This window comes from Aspergillus oryzae, chromosome 2 (genome assembly GCF_000184455.2).
Source record: "Aspergillus oryzae RIB40 DNA, chromosome 2".
Lineage (NCBI taxonomy): Eukaryota > Fungi > Ascomycota > Eurotiomycetes > Eurotiales > Aspergillaceae > Aspergillus > Aspergillus oryzae.
The window spans coordinates 4,979,517-5,002,732 of NC_036436.1; the positions used below are offsets into that span (position 1 = coordinate 4,979,517).

A 23,216-nucleotide genomic window follows, 5' to 3' on the forward strand; every position below is an offset into this window, starting at 1 on the left:
CAAGGAGGTATTACAGATCTTCAAAACGTTCCGAGCGCTGCGTACCTGACATCCATCGTACCACAAACTATGACGGCGAATCTCATCGTCGGAATTGTTACAATTCGACCACCGCGTCGCATTGTGACGCGGCGATGGAAGAACGAACTAGACCTTGTCGAAATGGTAGTGGGGGATGACACAAGAAGCGGATTCGGAGTTACGTTTTGGCTTCCCCCCATGGAACAAAGGATCGCCCCAGGTCATCATGACGAGAGTCATGAGCTTCGCCAAACGCTGGAGACTTTGCGGCCACGAGACATTGTTTTGTTGCGCATGGTAGGATTAAGCACCTTCCGGGAACGGGTTTACGGGCAGAGTCTCAGGAAAGGGACCACCAAAGTTGATCTACTCCATCGACAGCGGGTCGACGTAACAGACGCAGGTGGTATGTACAGTGCAAGGAGTCTCATTAACCATGATACGACAACCAAGAACGATGAACTACTGCGGGTGAAAGCGAGAAAGGTGCGCGAGTGGATCAGACGTTTCGTGAGCACCACGACGGAATCAGCAGGCGGTGACGCAAGGAAGCCCACGAAACGTGGACCGACTTTACCTCCAGATACGCAAGAGGATTCGTCGAGTTTATAATTAGAACAACTCTGTAGGAGGAGGTATTTGACATACCTGAAGGTAAGGTTACAGAAAGGTCACCAGAAGCGCATTCTTAACCTTGATTCTTGACAACTGATCAGGAGATACAGGGACGGGATGCCGACTCCGAATACCCCGTGGTACATACTACTTACTTTTCGCAGTAGTACCTATCACAAAGTTGAGTGCAACGCTAAGGAGACCATAGTCGTGTAGGGGGTAAGATTGCAGGACGTTAATAAAGTTTATCCGCATATGCATCCATCCACAGTATAAGCATCATGCTCTACATAAAAAAGAAAGTACATGCTGTAAGGAAACCGGGGGGACCCATTACAGTCAATTGGAACTCATTCGTGTATTATAATTTTGAATGCCTCCTTTTTTTTTTGATTATGTTGGGTAAGAACTTTGCTCCTTACAGGATGTTCCTTTAAATTTAGGGGGCGTAATGTACTAATGGCCCCACGAAGCACCTGATCCGACTTCCCAAAACAGATCTAGGCCCCGAGGCTGTACCGGCAATACTGTACAATTATTCGTCGGGGATGGTGCATTGTGGCGCTGGCTGCAAACGTGCAATGGCGGACCTCTATTCTTGGTGGTACCTGATACCTTACCATACCATCTCCGGCACCCCCTAAACCATGTGCATCTAATACAGGTACATCTCCCATACATACATGCTGGGCCTCCAACCGCCAGGTGTTCACTGCTTGTTATAATTGATCTTTATTTTCCTCTCCTCCTCCTCCTTTTCCTTTCTTCTTCTGGTTGACATCGTTCGATCTGTCAACGGCCGTTCCCTCGACCGATTGATCTCAGTCCCCATATTCACTTTACACTGTCATCGTTATCTCCCTCGTGCGGGCTTTAGAATTCTTTATTCCCCCACTTCCTTTCGCTTTACCCCCCCCCTTATCCCTCGGTCACTCGTTCAAAACAACCATCGCCGCCGGTTCCTACAATATACCACCATATTAACACTTCTCTCTCTTAACTTCCGTCCCACTATATAATCATGAAGGGTATGTGCTCCTCTCCGCACAGTATCCACTCCTCTTTGCTAACTTGATTTGATTGCAGCTCTCATTCTTGTCGGAGGGTTTGGTACCCGTCTCCGTCCGTTGGTGAGCATCTCCCCCGCCGACGATCGTGACGTTGAACATACTGGCTCCCTACGATCCCATACTGACAGATATGGTCGCTCAACTAGACATTGACCCTTCCCAAACCCCTGGTGGAATTTGGGAACCGTCCCATGATTTTGCACCAAGTCGAGAGCTTGGCTGCTGCTGGTGTCACGGATATTGTCCTGGCTGTTAACTACCGCCCAGATGTCATGGTTTCGGCCCTCAAGAAGGTTCGTCCGCTGAAAAATTGTCAGCCCTCATGCTCATGCTTACCGCAACTAGTATGAGGAACAATACAATGTGAAAATCGAGTTCTCCGTCGAGTCCGAACCCCTGGGCACTGCCGGTCCCCTGAAGTTAGCGGAAAAGATTTTGGGCAAGGACGACTCTCCATTCTTCGTTCTAAACTCCGATGTCATCTGCGACTACCCCTTCAAGGAGCTGGCTGAGTTCCATAAGAAGCATGGCGATGAAGGTACCATTGTTGTTACTAAGGTCGACGAGCCCTCCAAGTATGGCGTCGTTGTTCACAAGCCCAATCACCCCTCGCGCATCGACCGCTTTGTCGAAAAGCCTGTTGAATTCGTTGGAAACCGCATCAACGCCGGTATCTACATCATGAACCCTAGTGTGTTGAATCGCATTGAGCTGCGCCCGACATCCATTGAGCAGGAGACATTCCCGGCTATCTGCAAGGACGGACAGCTCCACTCCTTTGACCTGGAGGGTTTCTGGATGGACGTTGGTCAACCTAAGGACTTCCTCAGCGGCACCTGTCTATACCTCACTTCTCTCGCCAAGCGCAATTCGAAGCTGCTCGCACCCAACTCCGAACCCTACGTGTACGGTGGCAATGTTATGGTTGACCCCTCCGCCAAGATTGGCAAGAATTGCCGCATTGGTCCCAATGTAGTCATTGGTCCCAACGTTGTGGTCGGTGATGGAGTTCGTCTGCAGCGTTGTGTGCTTCTAGAGAACAGCAAGGTCAAAGACCATGCCTGGGTTAAGTCAACCATTGTCGGATGGAATAGCTCCGTAGGCAGGTGGGCTCGTTTGGAGAATGTTACCGTGCTGGGTGACGACGTTACTATCGCAGACGAAGTCTATGTTAATGGTGGATCCATCCTTCCTCATAAGAGCATCAAGCAGAACGTTGATGGTACGTGGTCACTTCGCTTTTCTAACGCGTATCGATTCTAACTTTTCTACTAGTTCCCGCCATTATTATGTAAAACCCCTCTTCTCATGTCGACATGTCTTCAAATACTTTGCTTCCAGTCGCCTGCACCTCGAAACCGTCCGATGCAAAGGACCGAAGTCGGTTTCTTTTACTTAAATTGATTTCAAGCAGGCCTGAGCCTGCCAGGCTTCCTTGGTCAAGGTCTTGACCAATTTTTGGAATACACGACGGTCCTGACACCTTTCTATTTACCTTCCCTCTTCTTGCATAAATCTTTTATTCCATTTCCTTATCTTGCTCCACCGTACGCAACTGCTGAATGCCTTGATGGCGATAGCGCTGCCCTCTACAGAATTTTAGTAATCATGCTTCTTATGTTTCTTCACTATACGTGTTGCTGCCGACCCGTCGACTGCCTTGCGCCGAATCTTTTCATTTATGTTCTATCTTGTTTGACATTGCTCTGAGACCATTCAATTTTGTGTTTCTTCATTTCAGCCCTGCGAACACGTTCGTGCTTTCTTCGTTGCACCGTGTCTGCTTCCTCGGGGGATGATGGGCAATTGGGCTAATACTTTATCGGATTCTAATGATGTATGTGGACACGGGGTTAAGGAATGTAAATATGGGAGGCAGAATCAGGAAAAAAAGAATACAATGCAGTTGTGCATTTTCAAAGAAAGGACTAGCGAACGGCCTGCGCCTTGTATTAATATCACACATGCAAAGACTGACATGGTATCTATCGTATAATATAGAATCCGAGCTGAGACCTATATGCGACCTTAGAATCCCAGACCAAAATCATCAGGGCTTACTTCATCCAGATCAAGAATTTTATCCCACTCGATTCTCAACTCCTCCATTTTCTGCCAGCACTTTCTCCCCAGCTCTTCGAAGTTCTCCTTGTCTTCCGCCGTGAGGTCCACCGCGCCTCTTTTGCGCCGACGCAACCGATCCTCATCCACAATAGCGGGGCCAACAACACCACCATACCCCCACCCGTCAGTTTCCGTAGATGCCGGAGTATCCTTGCCGACCCAGTTGGTAGAGGAACCCCATTTGGCTCTACCCCCACCATTCTGCCGATACAGCGATTCGGCCGTATCCAACACAGACTGAGCGGACAACGCCAGCCACACAGGAGCACAGGCACCCAGATAAGTCGACACCGTATGCCAGGGGGACCCAAGCAACCGGGCAAAAAGGCAGATGGCAAGCATTGAGTAAAAGAGCGGCCAGGAGAGCGGGATGATACCCGTGCCACAGATTCCGGGGTGAGAGAGGTACATATTCGGAGCTAAGTTATCGTCATTGGTGATTCTAGGTCTTCCGAATCCACTATTATAGGTTCTGTTATCGTCGACGGAGTAGAAACTCTTCACGAAGGGCTTGGTACTGGGGAGATCGGCCGTTAGCGCTAAGACGTCGGTCAACGCCTTGGAGGATTCGTAGGGCGCCGTGGTCCGGAGACCCTGGATATCGTCGACGTCGAACATCTTCACCGTGGCTTCCAAGCTTGAGACCCAGATGACGCGGCCGGGGCCGTTGGGCTGTCCTGACCGTCGCAGCAGGGGCATAACATTGTGCGCTAGCATGTAGTGGCCGAAGACGTTTGCGCAGAAGACGGAGCCTAGGCGGGGCTCTTGGGCTGCTAGCGTTGTGGTCTGGTAGTCTGTTACCATGCCGGCGGGGGCGATCTTGTACGAGGGCCAGGAGACTTCGTGGACGAGGTCGGTGAGGACGCCCCAGATGGCTCGCGGCCAGTTCAGGGTTGACCAGCCGCCAATGCCGGCGTTGAGCATGATGGCGTCGAGTTTGGGGTATTCATCGTTCAGGCGGCGGGAGAGGGCGCGGACGGAGACGAGGTTGTTTAGGTCTACGCTCTCTGGGACGAAGGTTACCCGTCTGGTGGGGGAGTGTGTTGCGGAGGTTTTGCGGAGATGGTCCTGGAGGCGTTGGAGGGTGTCGTTTCCTTTCTTGGGACTTCGGGTGGTGAAAATGACGGTCAAGGATTGGTTTGTGCGCTGAGGAGAGTTGAGGAATTCATCGACTAGACGGCAGCATATCGAGAATCCGAGACCACTGTAGACCGAGTTAGGGAGCTGAACATGATATAGGGGTTGATTGATGCGGGAGTTTGGGAATTGTGGATAGAGGGGCGCAATACCTGTTTGCACCAGTGACGAGGATATAGACCTTGTCCTGGAGATCCTCGTCGGTTCCGTAATTGAACATGATGGGCCAATTGATTGGTTTGACGTCCGTCGAGAGGAAGATTGATGAAGGATGGAAACTAATTGAGATTCACGGGGATGTGTTCCTGTGCGCTAGGCCTGACCGGGAATAGTTTCCTAACCTTATGTGTGCCTGGATTCATTGGCTAATCCATTTTCGATTGGCAATCAAGAGTCGATTCTTTTATAAGATCCCAATATAAAACCGAGTCTCTATCGAGAGTGACTCTCGAGTTTCGTCTGGTATGAGACACACCTTATTCTAGTTGGTCTACTATACCGATAAAACCTAAACTAAACTTCTCAGTCGCTTTTGATAGAGCGGAATACAAAACTCCTTACAGCTAGCTGAATCTATATAGATCAACTTTCCTGCTGGACCATTCCATAACGTGTAGCAAGTTAACTATTCAAGTAGAAAGTACAGGAAAATAATACCGAATACATCGAAGCTATATACAGTTGAATCAAAGGAAAGATATCATCACCACCCCATCGCCACATGATGCGTCAATGCTCAAATTAATAACCCCAATTAGGAGTTTTCAAGCACTTTTTTGAGCCAAGTCAGACGAACAGCCCCCGCCTGCAGACTAATAGGCGCATCTGGCACAAACGCATCGAAGCCATGCCAGCAACCAGGCCATACGTGCAACTCAGTGGATACACCAGACTTCCACAAGTTCGCAGCATAAGACACATCTTCATCACGGAATGCGTCCGCCTCACCGACGTCAATAAATGTGGGTGGCAAGCTGTGGAGATTCGTAGCGCGCGAGGGAACGGTATATATGTCAGCATGCTCGTGATTCTCGCCAAGTGCGTATCTCAAGGCATCGATAGTGTTCGACCCGGTCCACGGAGCAAGGTCACCAAATTGCTGTACAGAATGCCCCTGATTACTATCATCGAGTAACGGATACATCAGTACTTGAGCGCAGATTTTAGGTCCTGATCGGTCGCGGGCAAGTATCGTAACCCCGGCGGCGAGATTCCCGCCTGCCGAGCCACCACATACAACTAATTTGTGCGGGTTGAATCCGAGTTCTGTCGAGTGATTGTTCATCCACTGGAGTGCTGCATAACTGTCCTCTAGCGCTGCGGGCTGGGGATGCTCAGGAGCGAGGCGGTATTCGGCAGTTACAAGGATAGCACTGAGGGGCTCGACCCAATCCAACATGCCAATGACTCCCACAAAGCGATTCCCACTGACCAGCCCACCGCCATGCAAGCACAGAACTCCCGGTCTGTCTTCTATTCGCCGAGTCTGGTTCTTTGGACGAAAAATCGTGGCCCTCATCGGTCCGGCTGGCCCTGGGATGTCTCGTTCTTCGTAAGAGAGCATATCCTCTCTGCCTCGGATCGCATCCTCCAGCGAGAAGGACGATCCTAAAAATTGACGGTAAGATTCGAGCTCTTCCTTGGTGCTCATCCCAATCTTGGGGAGGGCCTGATGCACGTGAGCAAGCTCTGGATTGAGCGCAGGTCGCGGAATTTGAGAAGACATCTTTGGATTGGTGTGTAGATACAAGAATTCTTTATGCGGCAAGATGGAAGGAGCTTAATTGAACTGGGAATCGAATAGTAATGGTTGTTTTGGTGATGTATACGATGTGGTGACTTGAAGCTCCGTCCGTGTATTCCATCCTCCCCCAGGCTTTATGTCGGAACAATCCATGGTGACTGATTCAACAGAGATTCCATAGATACTCCGCAGCCCGATAATGTATACGCGTAGTTCGTCAGATAGGAGTTGACTGTAGGAAAAAGTCTCCGTGGCTAGTACATTTTGGGTAATGCCACATAAGCAGGCACAATCAACCCGACTCGGAGATTTTCGCATATTCTATTGTAATCTCTCCGCTCCTAATCATTGCAAGGCGCTCACATTTAGAGTCAGAATTAATGGGTGAAGTCAACAATGAGAATGTATGGTGATATCGGCTTACTAATTACGACTTGACATCAATTCTTTTGCCTTAGTTGGCGGTTTTATCTGTTCGCGTTATAGGGGCAATCTCAGGACATGTAGATTCACGCCGCGGTGTTGTAGTCGCGCTGTCAGGCAACGGGCTGCGACGAATTAGTCGTTAAAAAATCCGATAAGCTGTCTTGAGGAAGGGGCGATAAGTGGAGTAGATGCTGTGCATTTGAAACATCTATGTAAAATCGCGTGGGCTTTCGTCAAGCTCGAAACTCATACCAAGGTATTTGCCTTATTAATTCCACCCTTTCTCCCAAAGATTCCACGGTACTCCTGCCTCGCCGTCTTGTTCAAAGGTCCAGTGATTGCTCAGGATAATAGCTAAGCGATATTGAGAGTGGCCATTCTCGACGATCACTGTTGCAATCGAAGTCGAGGAAGTTATTACTCATAATTTGGTCAAGCGCCTCTTGGGCTGATTGTCCTTGTCTCTGAGGCATTTGATCGTCACTTTGGGGATCTGCTTAATCAAAAAGTCTTAAAACATATCCTGATAGTTATTCCATATGGGATAAACTTATTCTATTTGCATAATCGAACACTTTGATTACGCATCTGCGTTTCTGTTCGAAGTGTGGCCAGTCAGAATTTGGGGATCGGGGAAACTGTCAATGAATGAAGAGATCCAGTTTTTCTAGGATCAAACCACTGACACAACGGTGATAGCACGCGTTCTGGCGAAGCCCAGAATACCTGTTTGTCTCCTTCAGGACCAAATAACTCTTCAGAAACCTGGACTGCGACGTAAGAAAGGGCCTTTCAAATGTCATCCCCGGCAAGTTAAGGTGCAAAACGGTGCCTCGATATAAGTAAGACTCTAGTCAACAGCGACCTTCCATGGTCCAGCGTCAATTAGAATCCATTGACCGACAGCTTTAGCCCCTCCAGGTTAAGAGGTATTGAAACACCCCCGGCGATCCCATCTCGAAACTCCAGGACAGATCTTGTAGCTTTTGATTCTTATAGTCACCATTTGGAGTGATACAGGACCTTGTAACGTAGTCCTGGAGTGTGCCTGGGTAGCTGAAGGGTCGCTTCGCCGCGATTGATCACAGAATCGACTGGGATGATTAACGTCGCTGTTATTCTAGGCTTTCTAGGATGAATAGATTAGAATTAGGCATGTAGATCAACTACCGGTCTTTGATATGTATATATGCATGTACGTACCTCTTAGTGGACATTCGAAAGATTGAGGGAATGCTGATGTACAACGAGGATGTATACCGAGAGGCTTCTGGCTCTGAAGGAAACTGGTTGTATTCATGATTGGAACCAGAGAGTAAATTACATACAGACAAGCCCCGTGACATTAGCTGCACAGTGCTGAGATATGGATTCCACTGTCCATGGGGCTCACTGATGTATACCGCCAGTATTGATACAAAACAAACGTTACTTCTGCAAGTAGGCTTCCTTATTCTACAGCAAACTTTATCGATAAAACATATTTCAAAGCAAAAGGCACATAGACATACTCGATAATGAAACAACTAAACTAATAACGTATTTTAGAATCTTTTGCTTCCTGAAAAAGTGGTGTGAACATAAACAAAAATAAAGGATAGCCTATGTGCCTACTACTGTATGAAGCCAGCGCAAAGCGAGGGTCATACCTCTAGTCTATCTAGGCGATTATAAGGTATGTTTATCTTGTTACGCGTATGATAGCTAGAAACCTGCAGGCAAAAGCTATAGAGGAACGTTAGACATCATATCGCCTTTTCTGTCCTGTTACACAAGAAGACCGGTGGGCTCAACGGTGATCTGCTTGGCAGTGAAGGATTTATACAGGTCAACTGCGGCTTGCAGAGCAGCAAACGTCCTACATCTAGACCACTTCGTATGTAAAACGTCAGTTTTAGTATACGAGGGATATATTGTAGAGGTCTCTCTATATAGCCGTGCTCATCAAGTCAGGAAATACATGTATGCGGTATCTAACTAGCAATTGTTGTCGCTATATATACTCCATATATATATATATATATATATATTCAATTTCCAGCAGATTGTTGAGGCAAATATATAACATAGGCAAAGTTTGGGACCGCTCGCATACGTGCGCTTGAACAACAGATGCTTAGTTTATAATAATACTTGAGTCAACATATTAAGTGACAAGGTTGAAGCTGGATAAGGATATTTGAGGATAAACCTGTAGTGTAGTGAATGTTAAGAATCCCCAGCAATAGTTAGTACACCTGGTATATTGAATGCAAGAGAGCGAATGAAGCTATCGACCACTAAATTCTGGTCTCAACTAAAGAGATATTAGTACACACCGACAATCAAAGGGGCCACTGTGAAGAAAACCTGTTAATCAGAGAATCATTAGCACTGAGCCTGGGGTTTGAAGATAATAGCCAAGCCATGTATAATGTAGATATTAAAGCCGTAAAAATTAAAGCGGTAAGAAAGTGTGGCACAGTCGACTCCAAAACAAATCACCAGGGAATGAGATGATCAACATGGGATACTACTTCTAAGTCATTTCTATCACGGAGCAATACATAGTGTCGTCGTAATGAAACAGCGACATGGCAAGAATGACCGGAATAGCGGCGGTATATAGCTCAATAACAATGTTCTCATTATTGATCAAGGTACCTCCTGCTGTCCAGGTCCGGATGCGCAAGGAAAATAGTCTCCTGTATATACGGAGTACCTGGCCTCGAGATCATCGAAGTTCCCACATGCTTTGAATGCATCGATGATGGCCATCCCTGCATGCATCTTCTCCTATCTGCAGCTACGAACTGACAGAGTTAGATTGCTTTTACTCGGGATACCCCCAGCAATTAAGGTCCAGTTCCCAATAACTACGGGTCACTTGAGGATGCTTAACCATGTTGTATGGCTTCCCTTCCATGCTACCATGAAACAGGAGAGGCAAACCTTTGCTACTGTGACATCCAACCCACCACGTTATCAGATGCTAAGCCTATAACTCGCTTCCAGCAAGCCACATGCAGTTCCATCCCTAACAATAACTGACATAAAAGGTATAGTAGTATCAGTTTTCTGGGCGATGTACCGACAGTTAAGACAGTTTTGGTAAAAGGGGGAACAAATGCTGGTTGATAATATCGTATCTTATGCCTGTCAGCAATCACGCTTAGCAGCGAAGCTCTCTGAGCACAAATCGCTGCTCGAGCTCCTCCCAGGGATGTGTTAACGCAGCACAAGAAGAACTCATAAAACATTGGCGGTATGAACAGTCCCCGGCTATAGTGTTCTACATATACAAGGGGCTGTCAATGTGGATTGGATAGTGTATAAACCGCACTGTATTATTCTGACTGAGGGCTTAATAAACAGTACAATGCATAATCTAACTAAATATAATGGAGGGCTTACATATGACTGAATTCATTTCTTGGGTTGGCACAAGATCAAGTCCTACGGACTGTATTTTGCGGTACCACAAAAGGCTACATAATCGTAGTACGTATGCCACTGTCCACGAGGTCCTCCCGAGCTAAAGATCCACATAGCGACAGTCACTATGAAGGTGGGAGAAAAAGAGGGAAAAAGGAAGATGAAAAAAAAAAAAAAAACCTAAAAAAAAAGGAAAGAAAATCAAAAACATCAAAAACAAAGCCAGAGAGGCAGAACTCTACGAACAGCTGGTGGTCATTATCAAAGGCAATCTGCCAAGGCTCCAATGCCAAGGTGCGATAGAGCAAGAGGGAAACCAAGGAAGTCTGGCCATCGATCAGGAAGCCCGTCAGCATAGAAGCGAGGCTACCTGCATAAAGAACAAATAGCTGGATGGAACACAGCCACTCCGAAGGAAGATCCATGTCAGCACGAGTTCGTGGCTATTGCTAAGAAACTTAGTAGGCTTGGTTAGTCTGGCTGTCAGACGAAATGCGGTCTCGTTTGTAGTTTAGCTACCATTTCGAACGTCGTTTGAGTTTCCCTCTTTACGAAGCTCGGTCATGACTGATATCAGCACTAAGAAATCAATCAGACTGGGCAAGCCGAGAAGATATGGAGAAAAAGCGAAGAAGCGAAAGAGCGAAACAAATCAAAAGTACAAGTCTTGAACAACGATTACACATGACTGACTGACTCAAGATGGAGCCTCGAATGCCTCAATTCCATGACTAGTTATCCAGTGTTTCTCCGCGAAATTCCGCGAAATCGATGGCGCCAGTGACTGCAAGGGGGCCAAAGAAAAGGTTACCACAATGCTGGAGATTTTACCGAGCTTTTTGCCTCCCCGGCGCCCTAGTTTAGTATTACCATAGACAATGGAATTTAAATAAATAAGAGAAAATAGGAAGGATTGAAATAAAATACAGGAAAAGGAAAAGGAAAACGACCAGGAAAAGCCAAAGTGCTCCTCGTCCACTTACTCACCGACAATTCTTCGGTGGGATTCGGTGTTTGAGGTTGAAGCTGTCATTCAAAGGAACTACTAATTAAAGCAGATGATGAGAATTGTGCAGTGATTACTACTTATTAATTACGACTACTGTCATGGTTTCTCGATTAACAGCCACAAGGTACAGGATTCGCTGGCGTGTGATTCCACTTTTGGCTCCATAGGGCCAATTCATGTCTTTCTTCCTGCCGTCCATTTTCCTTTTTTTGTTTTTCCTTGTATTTTTCATTTTTATTTTTTTCATTTTATTTTTCTTCGATCTATCGTACCTATCATCATCCGATCGTTAATTAAAAATAAGTATGCAATCGTTTAGCCCCCTCTCAAGCCCACCCGGGCCGTTTTGACTAGAGTACTACTAGTAGTGTGTCGACATGGATTGCAGTGGAAGGTTGCGACGGAAAACATGCAAATCGGAGATTTTCTTTCTGGGGCGCCACCCTATCGAACGTTTGCATGGAGCACACGTATGTATGTATGTATGTATGTCTTAACACCGCCAAAAGCATGAAGGCATACCTCTCTATTGCTTAGCTTCTCCCTCTACCCCCGGCCTTATGCACGATGAAGCAATGGGCTGGTTTCAAGGGCGGAGTAATCCTACAATCAGAGATAATGCCGCGGCAAGACTGAAATCCCAGCTCTTTTTAATGCCAAGGGACACATGATTCTGTGATTTGAAACCTATGATGCAGTAGTCGCAACTAAATGGAGAACAAGGTCCGTCGAGGGTCTAGTCGGCTTGCGGGAAAGTGCTGCGAGTCATATGCACATCTGGGGAGCAGAGAAACTGAATGCGGTACTCCGCCGTCACTTCCCCCATTAGCTCGCAGGCTGTCTGCATGGTATCTCTGTTCCTACTTCCACCAAGAAAGGTGGTAAGGTACCCTGGGGGTCGACGTGCAGGAGAATTTGATCTAGTGATGGGCTGCGGCACTCGGTGAATGGATCGCTTCATTCCTTTCCGTTTCCGCGTGTGACAATGGAAACTAAAGCCACCCCTCGTCTTATTTTGAACGACCGAATTCAAATGAGAAAGCGATGCGGGGTATGGGAGGTTTAACTCACCTGTGCCTGTTACTCGGATATGCAGCCAATGACGCCCGATGTCAGTCGATAAGACCCAACGAAGAGACGGGACGGAGGGAGGATGATAAACGAGTCAAAAGTGAAGGAAATTGTTTCCCCTTCTGATACCTGTAAATCAATCAGCATTTGACATCAGGATTCAGGGATCCCTTCGGATCCTTTCCTATTCAAAACAAAAAACTGAGAGGAAAAGGTCTGGGGCTGGACTTGGGAACCTAGACTAAAACCGCTAGTGCGATGGTCAGTAAATCGGTCAGTTAACTTCGTCGACTTGGCGACACTACTACTAAAGATACATTAGCTAGTACTTCGTAGATAGAGAGCTATTCTCCGTTCACAATCCACGTTGATTGTTGGTTTCTGATTTTGGAGTTTCTAGCCCAAGAGCGTATCCATCGCCCGGAGCTCCAAATCCCCTCATACGATCTATCGATTACGAATCTTGTGTTTGATCCATGTCAGACTCGCTACCAGACTGTTGGAAAGAGTGTGGCATCAGCCAAACTCCTTCGACCGCGCTGATAGGTAGAACATGAAGTACATCGTGTTGGCAATCATGGCAATATGGATAATACGAGGGGCAACAGACTTCATGTCAGGGTTTTGATTTGACACATGACCCTTTTCCCTCCCCTCTTCCCCAAAAGCTATGTACGGCAGTGGGCTGCAAGAGAACCAATGACCAGGTCGTTGGGTTTAACTCACAGAGGAAAAAGCTGTGCCCGTCGCAGCACAATGACGTTATGGTCAGCCTGGCCGTATGTATTCCATATTCCCACGCCTGGTTTATCTCTGTTATGTTCTAGTTCTTGTTTATCAGCAGTTGCGCCAGTTGACGACAAGTGGACGAGGGTAAACTGTAGGAAGCACTAACGTGTGGGATCCACCGCCTATGCCCAACGCCAGGTTTAGTTCTATCATGCGTGCGATTGTCACGCCATTCGTATTTCTTTAATTTTATTTTATCTAATTTACAGTCTAAATTTAACACTTTACGTTTTGTTTTAGATGGCTTGGTAGATAGCAGGTGTACCATACCATTAATAACAACTTGAAATTCAATAGCACGGAGAGCTCATGGCGGAGAGTGACGCAGCGTAAGGTAACCTTCCTTACATCTTATGAGGGTCTACATTGATCTGGAACGTGTAGTAATATGTGGAGAACCGTGAGAGTGTCATACAACGTGCAGTATCGGCGCATTAATTTGGGTCAGTTTAACCTGTCGCTACATACAGAGAGGAGCAAAATATGGTACCTACAGGTAGATTAGAGAGCCTATCATGAGATATCATGTGGAAGGAGAGTCACAGACGATCTTCAAAGGCCGAGCTTACGGTACTGTGTAGGGGCAGATTCTTTCCACTTGGGGGAGCCACTGTGGGAACTTAGACGTACCCTTGCTAATTGTAGCTGTTCACGTTCCAAGATCTTATTTTCATTCCCCCCGTATAAGACTTTATCCTTGGTTCTTGGACTTACCCGAGGATATTGTATCTCTCGGAGGCGATGGTTAAGCCAAGGAAGGGGAACTTTGGTACGCTAGGAAGAAGATCATCTGGGGAGCCCAATAGTAATTAACCAGCTGTACTATTTACATACATACATACATACAAATGCGAATATATATATATGCGTACATACATGCTAGCCCGAGACCTAGGCAAAGCACGACAGAACCGGAAAAGAAAGAAAGGAAGAAGGAAAGAAAGGTAATGCTTATTGGAAAAATATCCCGCAAACAAAATATTGTTCCCAAGTTGGTAATGAATGGGAATCTCGACGAGGCGAAAGTCTAAATCCCCAGGATGACTGATCTATCAAAAGGATCGCAATCCTTTCAGTGGGGACGAATTACGACCCTTCATGTTCAAGATTCTACGATCCCGGTTTAACCAAACCATGGTCTCCAATCAAAGCTAGTTTAGTGGAAAGGTCGCTAAAAGCCGCCAGAGTACGATTCTCAGTAGTCTCCACCGTCATGCATTTGCCCTTCCAAGTTCCCACCCTTACGTTGCCCATCGCTGATATTGAGATCTACAATTCACCCCAGATAGGATTTACAGCCTCATGGGTCTTCTTATTCCCTTTTCTTTTTCTTTTTCGAATCGCTTACTAATCCCTTTCGTTGCTGTCAGAAATAGCACAGGTATGGGTCTGAATAGGGATACGGTGTTAGAAAAACTAACTGACTGGCTGCTAAACCATGTGGGTAGAATCGAAAGCCACGGGGTCGAGGAGGTGCGATGAAGGGTGGTTTCGGCGTCCAGCACGTTCACCGCAGCTGCAAACGCCATGCAGTGATCATCATAAGTTTGATTGTCCCTTGAATCACAACAATCGTGACCCCTCAGTAAGTGGACGGCCTTGACTCTAGACTGCACTTATCGTACTTCTTCCCATGTCATCGGGCGGATGTCTGATGGCATCTTGAATTTCAACCACGTGGGGTGGGAGCTTCAGGAGCTGATGCATCTGATGATACCTCTAAGAATGAATGAACAAATGGAAGAATGAGTGATAGATGGCTTCATTGCAATCCTCTCGGGATTTGAGTTTCAATTTGATTGCGAATTCCTGGGATCACACCATCGTACGGAGTACAGAGTTCCTATGGGTATCACAATCTGATCTCCAGTGTACATTCATTGAAGCAGCCCTGAGATCTAGTACGAGGTAGCGAGCATCTCCAGTAGCGTATGTACCAATACCTAGGACATACATACGGACGGACGTAATGATGTACTATACCTTCTAGCTTCTCGGCAATGACGGGTGGAAATCTTACACCCCCCCAAGGGTGATTCGATTCTTACTCCCAGTAGGTGAGAACCATGCAGTTACTTACTCAGTGGTCTTCCTCCTTCAAGGGCTACTTGTACCCCGTACTTTGCACATCCAATGAGGTATGAACATCCGGATGCACTCCGTATTGCTCTCTCGTTATTAAAGTGTATCCCTTGCTTGTGATTTTCCTTTCTGCATTCTTAACTCTGTTTTCCAGTCTCCCCTCTTCTAATTCGCTCACCGTCCTGTCGACGGCCTCCTATGTGCCGGGTCGTTCGCCTACTACAGGTATGTACCAGGGTCTGCCTCAGTCTGTCGCTTCCACTGGGCTCTGACAGGCGCTTGTCAACCGTCCGTACCCTAGTGGTGGCGATCGTAATTGTAATACGGAAAACTCTGGGTCTAAATTAGTTCCTGCTAGCTAGCCCGTAACCCAATCATACTTGAATTCTCCGTGGGTGGTACAACCGGAAGCTCCTAAAGAGAGGGTGGTACTGGGTAACCCAACCTTAGGAGAACACCGACGGGTAGTAACCTGGTACACCCGAAGAATAGCCCCTGTAAAAGATGGGGCATTAGATTAGAATTTCCTTTTGAGTTAGGGTGCCGAGGACTTGTACTACTACTACTACTACTACTACTAGGGGAGGAGAAGGGGGGACCACAACCCTTTTATAGCTCACCTCCATAATTTATACCCACGGCTATCGGTCGGTCGGCTCCGGAAGCTTTCCTGGTAAGGCGCCTATAACTCTGAACTAGTATAGGATAGAGTAACCAACACCCTTGCCCTGGGGCGTTTCCCTCTCACACGTCCACCACTGGGACTCCCCATGAGGACCACATAATCTGAGAGTGCGTATATAATACCAATTAGTACTGTAGCATCAACAATGTGGGATCCCACCATGCAGGGCACTAAACCATCCATAGGCTAGCGGAAATCTTTCCAAGGAAAAGGGCTGTACGCCCAGTCGGCAATGATTGGCCAAGCCTCTAATCTAGAGCCCAAGGCACAGGCAGCTGGAGTGGGGCTCTCCGTTCCCCTCTCCAAATAATCTTGAGCGGAAGAGTGTTCAGTCGGTGGGCAACAAACCTCAGACTAGTCCTTACCCCAGTTGTTATCGACAAGCCAGACCCAGAAAATTGCCTGCCTGTCATTTTTTTTCTCACTCAATTTTTTCATCCTTTTGCCTTTTTTCTTTTTTTTCTTTTTTCTAGGAGACTTTTAAATCTACAGAGTAGTATGTAGTACTACCTTCCAAAGGTCTTTTTTTTCTCAACAATCCTAGTGCCCTGAAAGTATGTACCTAGTAATAGCGATCATATTTCTAGAGTATCTAACAACAACACACTTATTATATTGCTCCTCTGGCATACTAACTATTTTAGGTGGTAGTCTCTAACAATCGGATCAATCCGCTAGATCAGTGTATTGCACATACATTTGTAAGCTTGTACTGTTGTACAGTATGCTCCCACAAGGTGTCTAGCCTCGTTACTTCGTCCGTTCCTATGTCTGGTAATGCTTTGTAAAACAAGTCCAGATTGATATGTGAATGACTTGCAAAGATAATTCCTTTCCACCTTCCAAGCTGTATCTCCGTACGGTACGAAGGGTGTACACGAAGCGTAGGTAGGGACATGGATTCTCGATGTACGTATTCATGGAGTATGCATCGTTTAAATTACAAAACGCAGAAAATCTCATCCACGAGAGCAAAGGATGTGAGGCAAAAACGAAAGGGAAAACGAAAAAAAAAAGGAGAGGTCGCCAGAGGCTACCTAGTAAGTGCTGTCAGCTCCTAATTCTTTTTTTCTCTCTCTTTTCTTTTCTTTTCAATCTTTTTTTACTTTGAGAATTATTGCCTCATTCCCTTTTCACATTTTGTATCTAAATCCCGTTTCATCGTCTTCTTTGGCTTCGTTATCTAGTTTGTTTTTACTTCTTCCGGTTGTCGTCTCCATACCGGACTAGAGCGAGATTGGGGACCGACGTTTGTCTGTATCACCGTCGCAGGACGACTCCACCGATCCCGACAGCTTATTATCGTGGCTATTATTATTAGTTTTTTATCATTTCTTTTCGATTTTCTAAATTTCCCTTTTTGCTTTTTGTATCTGTTTTTTAATTTTTACTTTCTATTTTCTTTCCTTTTTTTTTTTTTTCTTTCTTTTTCTGTAATCATCATTTCCTTTCTCCTGTCTGTCTGATGATCTGATCTGTGTCTCTGGTGTCTCCCCGTCTATATTAGATTACTGTCGGTATTATTGTGACCTCTTCAATATTCAGGTACTCCTTCCTACCTGCCTTAGGAAATCAAACTTACCAATGGTTTGTTCTAGTGCGACTGACTACTACGACTTCTTCCTATATTGCCGGGACTACTCATAATAATAATAATAATAATTATAATTATAATTATAAATAATCAATATATTATTATAATTATAATTATTATAAGTATTGCTCCAGCCTCAAATCAGCGACTGCGGTTGCTTTTCCCAATTCGATCCATCGGCCTTCCTGTGACTCGTTGGCCAGAACCTCCCCCAAGTCATCGAAGCTGCTGCATGCCTTCTCGGATTTAATTTCTGTGACAGTCTCTCCACTTAATCGAGATTTGACTCCTCTCCTGGTCTTTCTCTTTCTCTTTTTACGCCCTCCCCTTCCGTCTCGCTTTTCGATCCACTAGTTTTCCACTCCCGAGAAGTTGTTTTTATCTATCTACTCCATCGTCTCCGTCTTCCTTCCCCCCTCCTAAGTTGTTGTCCATGTAGTTATTCGTTTGGATTTCATTTCAACGCCTTCGATGCCTTGATTTCGTTTGATTTTCTTTGGATTTTATTACCAACTCCCCTTCCCGCTTCATCCTTCTTGTGCTATACCCACTTCCAATTGTCTTGTTGTCCACTTAGATCTGTCGTTGTTTATCCATCTTGTGTCCCCGGTATCCCCACCGCTGTCCGCTCCCCGCTGTCCCTATCAGCGGTTGTCCCGCATCTCAAGATAGCCTTGAATATCCACGCCTTAGACAGCTGCAGCTATGGCGCCTGGCGGTGGACGAGATTTCAGCTGCTCCTGGGAGCATTGTGGAAAGGTGAATTTATTTTCCAGCTTTTCCCGCCCCTTACTCTTTCATAAAGTGACCCAATCGTACTGATAATCCATACAGTCGTTCAATCGCAAGTCGGATCTTTGCCGACATTATCGCATACATACCAACGAACGGCCTTACCACTGTACGGTGAAAGATTGCAACAAGAGCTTTATTCAGCGGAGTGCGTTGACTGTCCATTCGCGAACGCATACTGGGGAAAAGCCTCATGTTTGTGATCATGAAGGATGCCACAAAGCATTTTCCGACGTAGGTCTTAACCTTAAACTCCTGTTTGACTATGAGAGAAATGCTGACGCGGCGCAGTCCTCAAGTTTAGCCCGTCACCGGAGGATTCATACGGGAAAGCGGCCATATATCTGTCAGGAACCAACATGCGAGCGAAGGTAGTATCTCAATTTGCCCGTTCAAATTGCATGAGCGTTAACAAACCTCTATAGCTTTTGTCGGAAAACGACACTTACTAAACACCAACACCGTTCACACCCTCCAGGCACAGTAACTCGCCCGCCATCCGAGGATGCGACTTCCGAACATTCCTACCAGACACCTGTTCCCGCCTCAGTACCGAACGATCAATATCTCCTTGCTCAACAACCTTACTACCCCCACACGCAAACTCCATCCCATGATTTCTATCCACCACCGAGCCTCCCAATAACGCCTGTTCCTGTGCAAGATGCGCCGCCGATCGTAACTCAGAGTGTACCGGTAACGTCGCCCGTCGATGTACAGCAAGCGCAACAGCAATACATGCAACTCATGCAGCAACGGTACGACCCAAGTCGTCAGGGGTACAGTATTCCCCCGGAATTCCAGCAACCCTTTCCCGGTGTTCCCACTGTGGAAGGCCACCCGCTGATGGTCACCTATCCCCATAATTTCCAATATAAACAACACCAAACTCGCATTCTTAACCAACCCGAAGGAACCGACTGGGGCTTCTTGGGAGTGGGTTAAATAGTACTATGGGCACGCTCAAGCCACCAATGTAACCATTAGCCTCTTTTGCGGCCATTGTGTTCGGCCCGTTTGGAAAATCGCCAAGATGAGGCCAGCAGAACTTTTCAGTGTACTTCGATAGTGTTCCAGACTGGGACCATGATACTAACTGTATCGTGTGATGCCTATAACGACAGACTTACGAGCGTTTCGACTTGGGCAGGTTGTTCATTTCATTTTCCCATATACGAGTTGATTTTCTGTTATTATTTTTTGTGCTGCAATCTTCGTGACCGATGATATCACTGCTCGTTTCTGCTTCCATTTTCTTGCAGCTTCTGCGACTTTTTGGATTGATTCCCCCTGTTTAAAAGGCTAGGGTGAGGCGTTTGTGATACTTGATACCTACGACGATTCCTTGGCTATCTTTGTGATACGTGTTAGTCTACATTGTCAATCTTGCAGTGAACTGGGGCTAAAGATTTCGCCCCTTGTCGACGAGATGGAGATGGGTCTGGTGTATTTACTGAGGTCTAACTAATTCGAGAACTCTCTCCCTCTTCCTGGACGAGCATCTAATATGTGCCTAAGGCAGCAATCGGGAACCCCACCTGTCATTGCGTGTTTTGCCCTTTTTGCACCCAACTAGTATCAGTATCAACGACAAACTATCGACTAACGTGCTGAAGCCTGAAGCACGACACAGGAGTAAATTCCTACCACTCAGTGGCTAGTGGGGTTTTCATCTTATTGGGATGGTTGATGGTAATCCCATGCTCGTTTTGAGAGTCAGTCCCATTTGCTGCCAACGTCAGCCAAGGATCGACAGTCAGAACGGTCGGTGACTCCACTCAGATAGCGTGTGAAGGCAGGTCCATTCAGGTCTCTGAACATCTCGATATGTATAGAACTAACGCGAGCTAGTGCTCCTGGACCAAAGGCCGTCAAACTTCTTGAACAACACACTATTCGATGCCACCGCCACCTGCATGTCGAAAAAAGGATCGACCCTACATACCTGCACCGTTAACCGGTTTTCCCTTTGGTCAGGCCACAACTACAGAGTGTAAATCAAGATAAGAGCAATCCCTGGAAAGTAAAGGGGCGCAACTGTCGGAAAGCGAGCAATCAGATCGTCGTGGATATAGTTTCCGAGGCAAAATCCTTGGTTTCCGAGCGGCTATTCCACTTCTTTACTATTTTAGTCAGGCTCTACCCACTCATTCGACCAGGGGAGATGACTAATGCGGGTCAATTTTAGTTAGTTAGTCCCTGTGAAATTACCGAGGACAGAGAGGTCTCCATATGTTACAGCAGAACAGCACCTCCTAGGCTCCTACTTGAGTCGGGGCCACTTAGTCCCTGCACTAAGTCGCTGGTCCCGATATCCTCCTTTTAGTTGAGCTTTGGTACCGAGATGAAGCAGCTAGTAACACACTAACCCACTAGCTATCGGGGATTACACCGGGATCTAGCAGCCATGACTGCATTGGATGACGACGACGACGACATGAATCCCTGGTCATCACAAGATGAATGTCTTTGTTAAACTTATGTATTCTACCTTGGCGCCTCGACTGCGGGGTTGATACGTCTACTCTTTCACCCTGCTTTAAACCGCCGTGGACTACTTATCCGTGGGTACAACATGATACAATACGGACTTTCCAAGTAGACATGGACGCAGTCTAAGGTGCTTCAGATAGAAAGCAAGGTATTCTTTGGCTCGTCAGTCTGACTATCGGACACGGCTATCCGAACACGAAAGCGATATATATTGAATACAGGGACCCCCGTACCACCCTCCCGACCCGAAACCTCACCCAACCAACAGAAAAGGCATATCAACCCCTTCTCACGAAGGACATGGGAGTTATTCCGGTCTTCCACGGAGCAACCCAACCCGCCTTCCCGCGAGGCACTAGAACACGACGGTCAGGGGTACTAAGTGACTTAGAAGGGTCACTGGTCATATCATATTTTTCTACTCCGTACTCAAGAGAAGAAACCAAAGTAACCTAGGAGCTTGGACCAAGAAGGGGTCTGAGGTAGACACCGTACCACTACTACGACAGTATCTTCGACGAGAGAACAGGACATACAGTGGCCGGTGCAGAATTGACTTCAAGGGAACCGTCACATAACCCACCCTGTTCCAAGGTACAAACATCACCTCCTACCTATTTTGAATTTGACGTTCCCTACTTGGAGTGGTAAGGTTTCCCAACAGTTCGGGCGCCCGTAGAAAATTCCCTAACCGCCTGCAGTTGCCTCCTCATTGGGAATTGTCGGCCCAAGGAATGCATGCTGCGGGTGATTTATGTCTGGTTGCCTTTTTTGCCTCCCACGGTCTTCGATTGGGGTGTACTGTACCGCGCTGTATCATGCAGTCAGCATTCACCGAGACATGCATCAGTCACTGATCCTGTCTTGGAAGTATATCAGAACATGAAAGCCAACACTCGCATGTAATCAATTCCTGATGCACTATCTTAGTTCCCCCACTGACACTGAGAGAATAACAAACACCTTCAACCTGCCGTCTGCAACCTAGCTTGACAGTCTAGAAAAGAACAGATCCTATTCTTCTTTCGGCGTCACTAACGACGATCATCCGGACGATCTCCCTATCTAGACCAGTCTATCTGACAGTGGAGCGCCAAATCAATTGACAGACGCGCGGGAAACTAGCTAGAAGACTGCCCATCGGGGAATTAGCGGCTCATCCTATTCTCTCACCCGCGACATTTCTTTCTCTGGTTATGTGGAGAATGACGGCTCATTTTAGCTGTGGGGCTTGTGGCGGTGACTTTGTTCTCTCTGGGGTGAAGTCTGATTGTGTGTGTGTGTGTGTGTGTGTGTGTGTGTGTGTGTGTGTGTGTGTGTGTGTGTGTGTGTGTGTGTGTGTGTGTGTGTGTGTGTGTGTGCGCAGAGCATACGCAACTACGTTGAGCTGACCGTGATTTTTCCCAGTAGCGTGTCGTACCTATACAAGAGAGGCGTACAGGCAGACAGGCCTATGTACAATGCCGCTACCTACCAGGGGACATACGGTCGTCAACCAAGTCACCGAGATGCAACGAACACATCACAAATCAACCTCAAGCTCCATCTCCACGGAAAAACCCAATAAGGTTGACCGGAATGAACTCTCTCTCCCAGGCTTTCAATATGATACAGTCAGTCAAGCACACCGAAACAATTATTGCCTTTCTCGGCCTAGTGGAAGAAAAGATCATGAACAGTGGTCTACAAAGAACATGGTATATCCGTGGGTAGTCATTGTCATCCAAGTTTCATTTTCATTTCCCTCTGTGGGTTGGAAATGAAATGGAAGATCAACACCGACAAAGTGGGTCAAGAACCCAACCCAACCAGTTCGTGTCTCCCGACCAATAACGGAGGGCCCACTGGAGTGCAAATGCAAAAGCCTTTCAAAGGGTTGTTGTTTCTCCTGTATCTCCGGAAGTGGATCCTTTACGTACGGCGTACTGGTGCTGGAGTATTCCAGCGCTCTTGAGACTAATTTAGTAGTACTACCCTAGGGAAGCCTAGTTCGATGTTCTACGACGACTTCTAATCTGTACTGCACACAGTGCCACACACCCTACCACACTTTCTGGATTGGGATAATTATGGGAGGATTGACACTTGGTCTTAGGTAAGAAGATGGGAACAACTGGCCAATCAGAAAGGAAGCATTAGTCATTTATCTT

The 23,216-nt window shown here is 46.8% G+C and overlaps 3 protein-coding genes across 3 annotated transcripts; 1 reads left to right on the forward strand and 2 right to left on the reverse strand.

Annotated features, from left to right (window-relative positions):
- Positions 1-1,657: 1,657 nt before the first annotated feature.
- On the forward strand, positions 1,658-3,001 carry AO090003001069 (mannose-1-phosphate guanyltransferase; the record flags this gene model as incomplete). Its single annotated transcript, XM_023235158.1, has 5 exons — positions 1,658-1,664; positions 1,723-1,766; positions 1,853-1,999; positions 2,052-2,928; positions 2,982-3,001. The coding sequence occupies 5 exons, from the start codon at positions 1,658-1,660 to the stop codon at positions 2,999-3,001; spliced, it is 1,095 nt and encodes a 364-aa protein (XP_023090203.1).
- A 733-nt stretch (positions 3,002-3,734) lies between these two features.
- AO090003001070 (3-keto-steroid reductase) lies at positions 3,735-5,187 on the reverse strand (the record flags this gene model as incomplete). The annotated part of the gene is made up of 2 exons (XM_001820121.3): positions 3,735-5,034; positions 5,120-5,187. 2 exons carry the CDS (start codon positions 5,185-5,187, stop codon positions 3,735-3,737), a joined length of 1,368 nt encoding a protein of 455 aa, XP_001820173.1.
- Positions 5,188-5,753: 566 nt separating this feature from the next.
- AO090003001071 (alpha/beta hydrolase) lies at positions 5,754-6,693 on the reverse strand (the record flags this gene model as incomplete). Its single annotated transcript, XM_023235159.1, has 2 exons — positions 5,754-5,772; positions 5,804-6,693. The coding sequence occupies 2 exons, from the start codon at positions 6,691-6,693 to the stop codon at positions 5,754-5,756; spliced, it is 909 nt and encodes a 302-aa protein (XP_023090204.1).
- Positions 6,694-23,216: the final 16,523 nt, after the last annotated feature.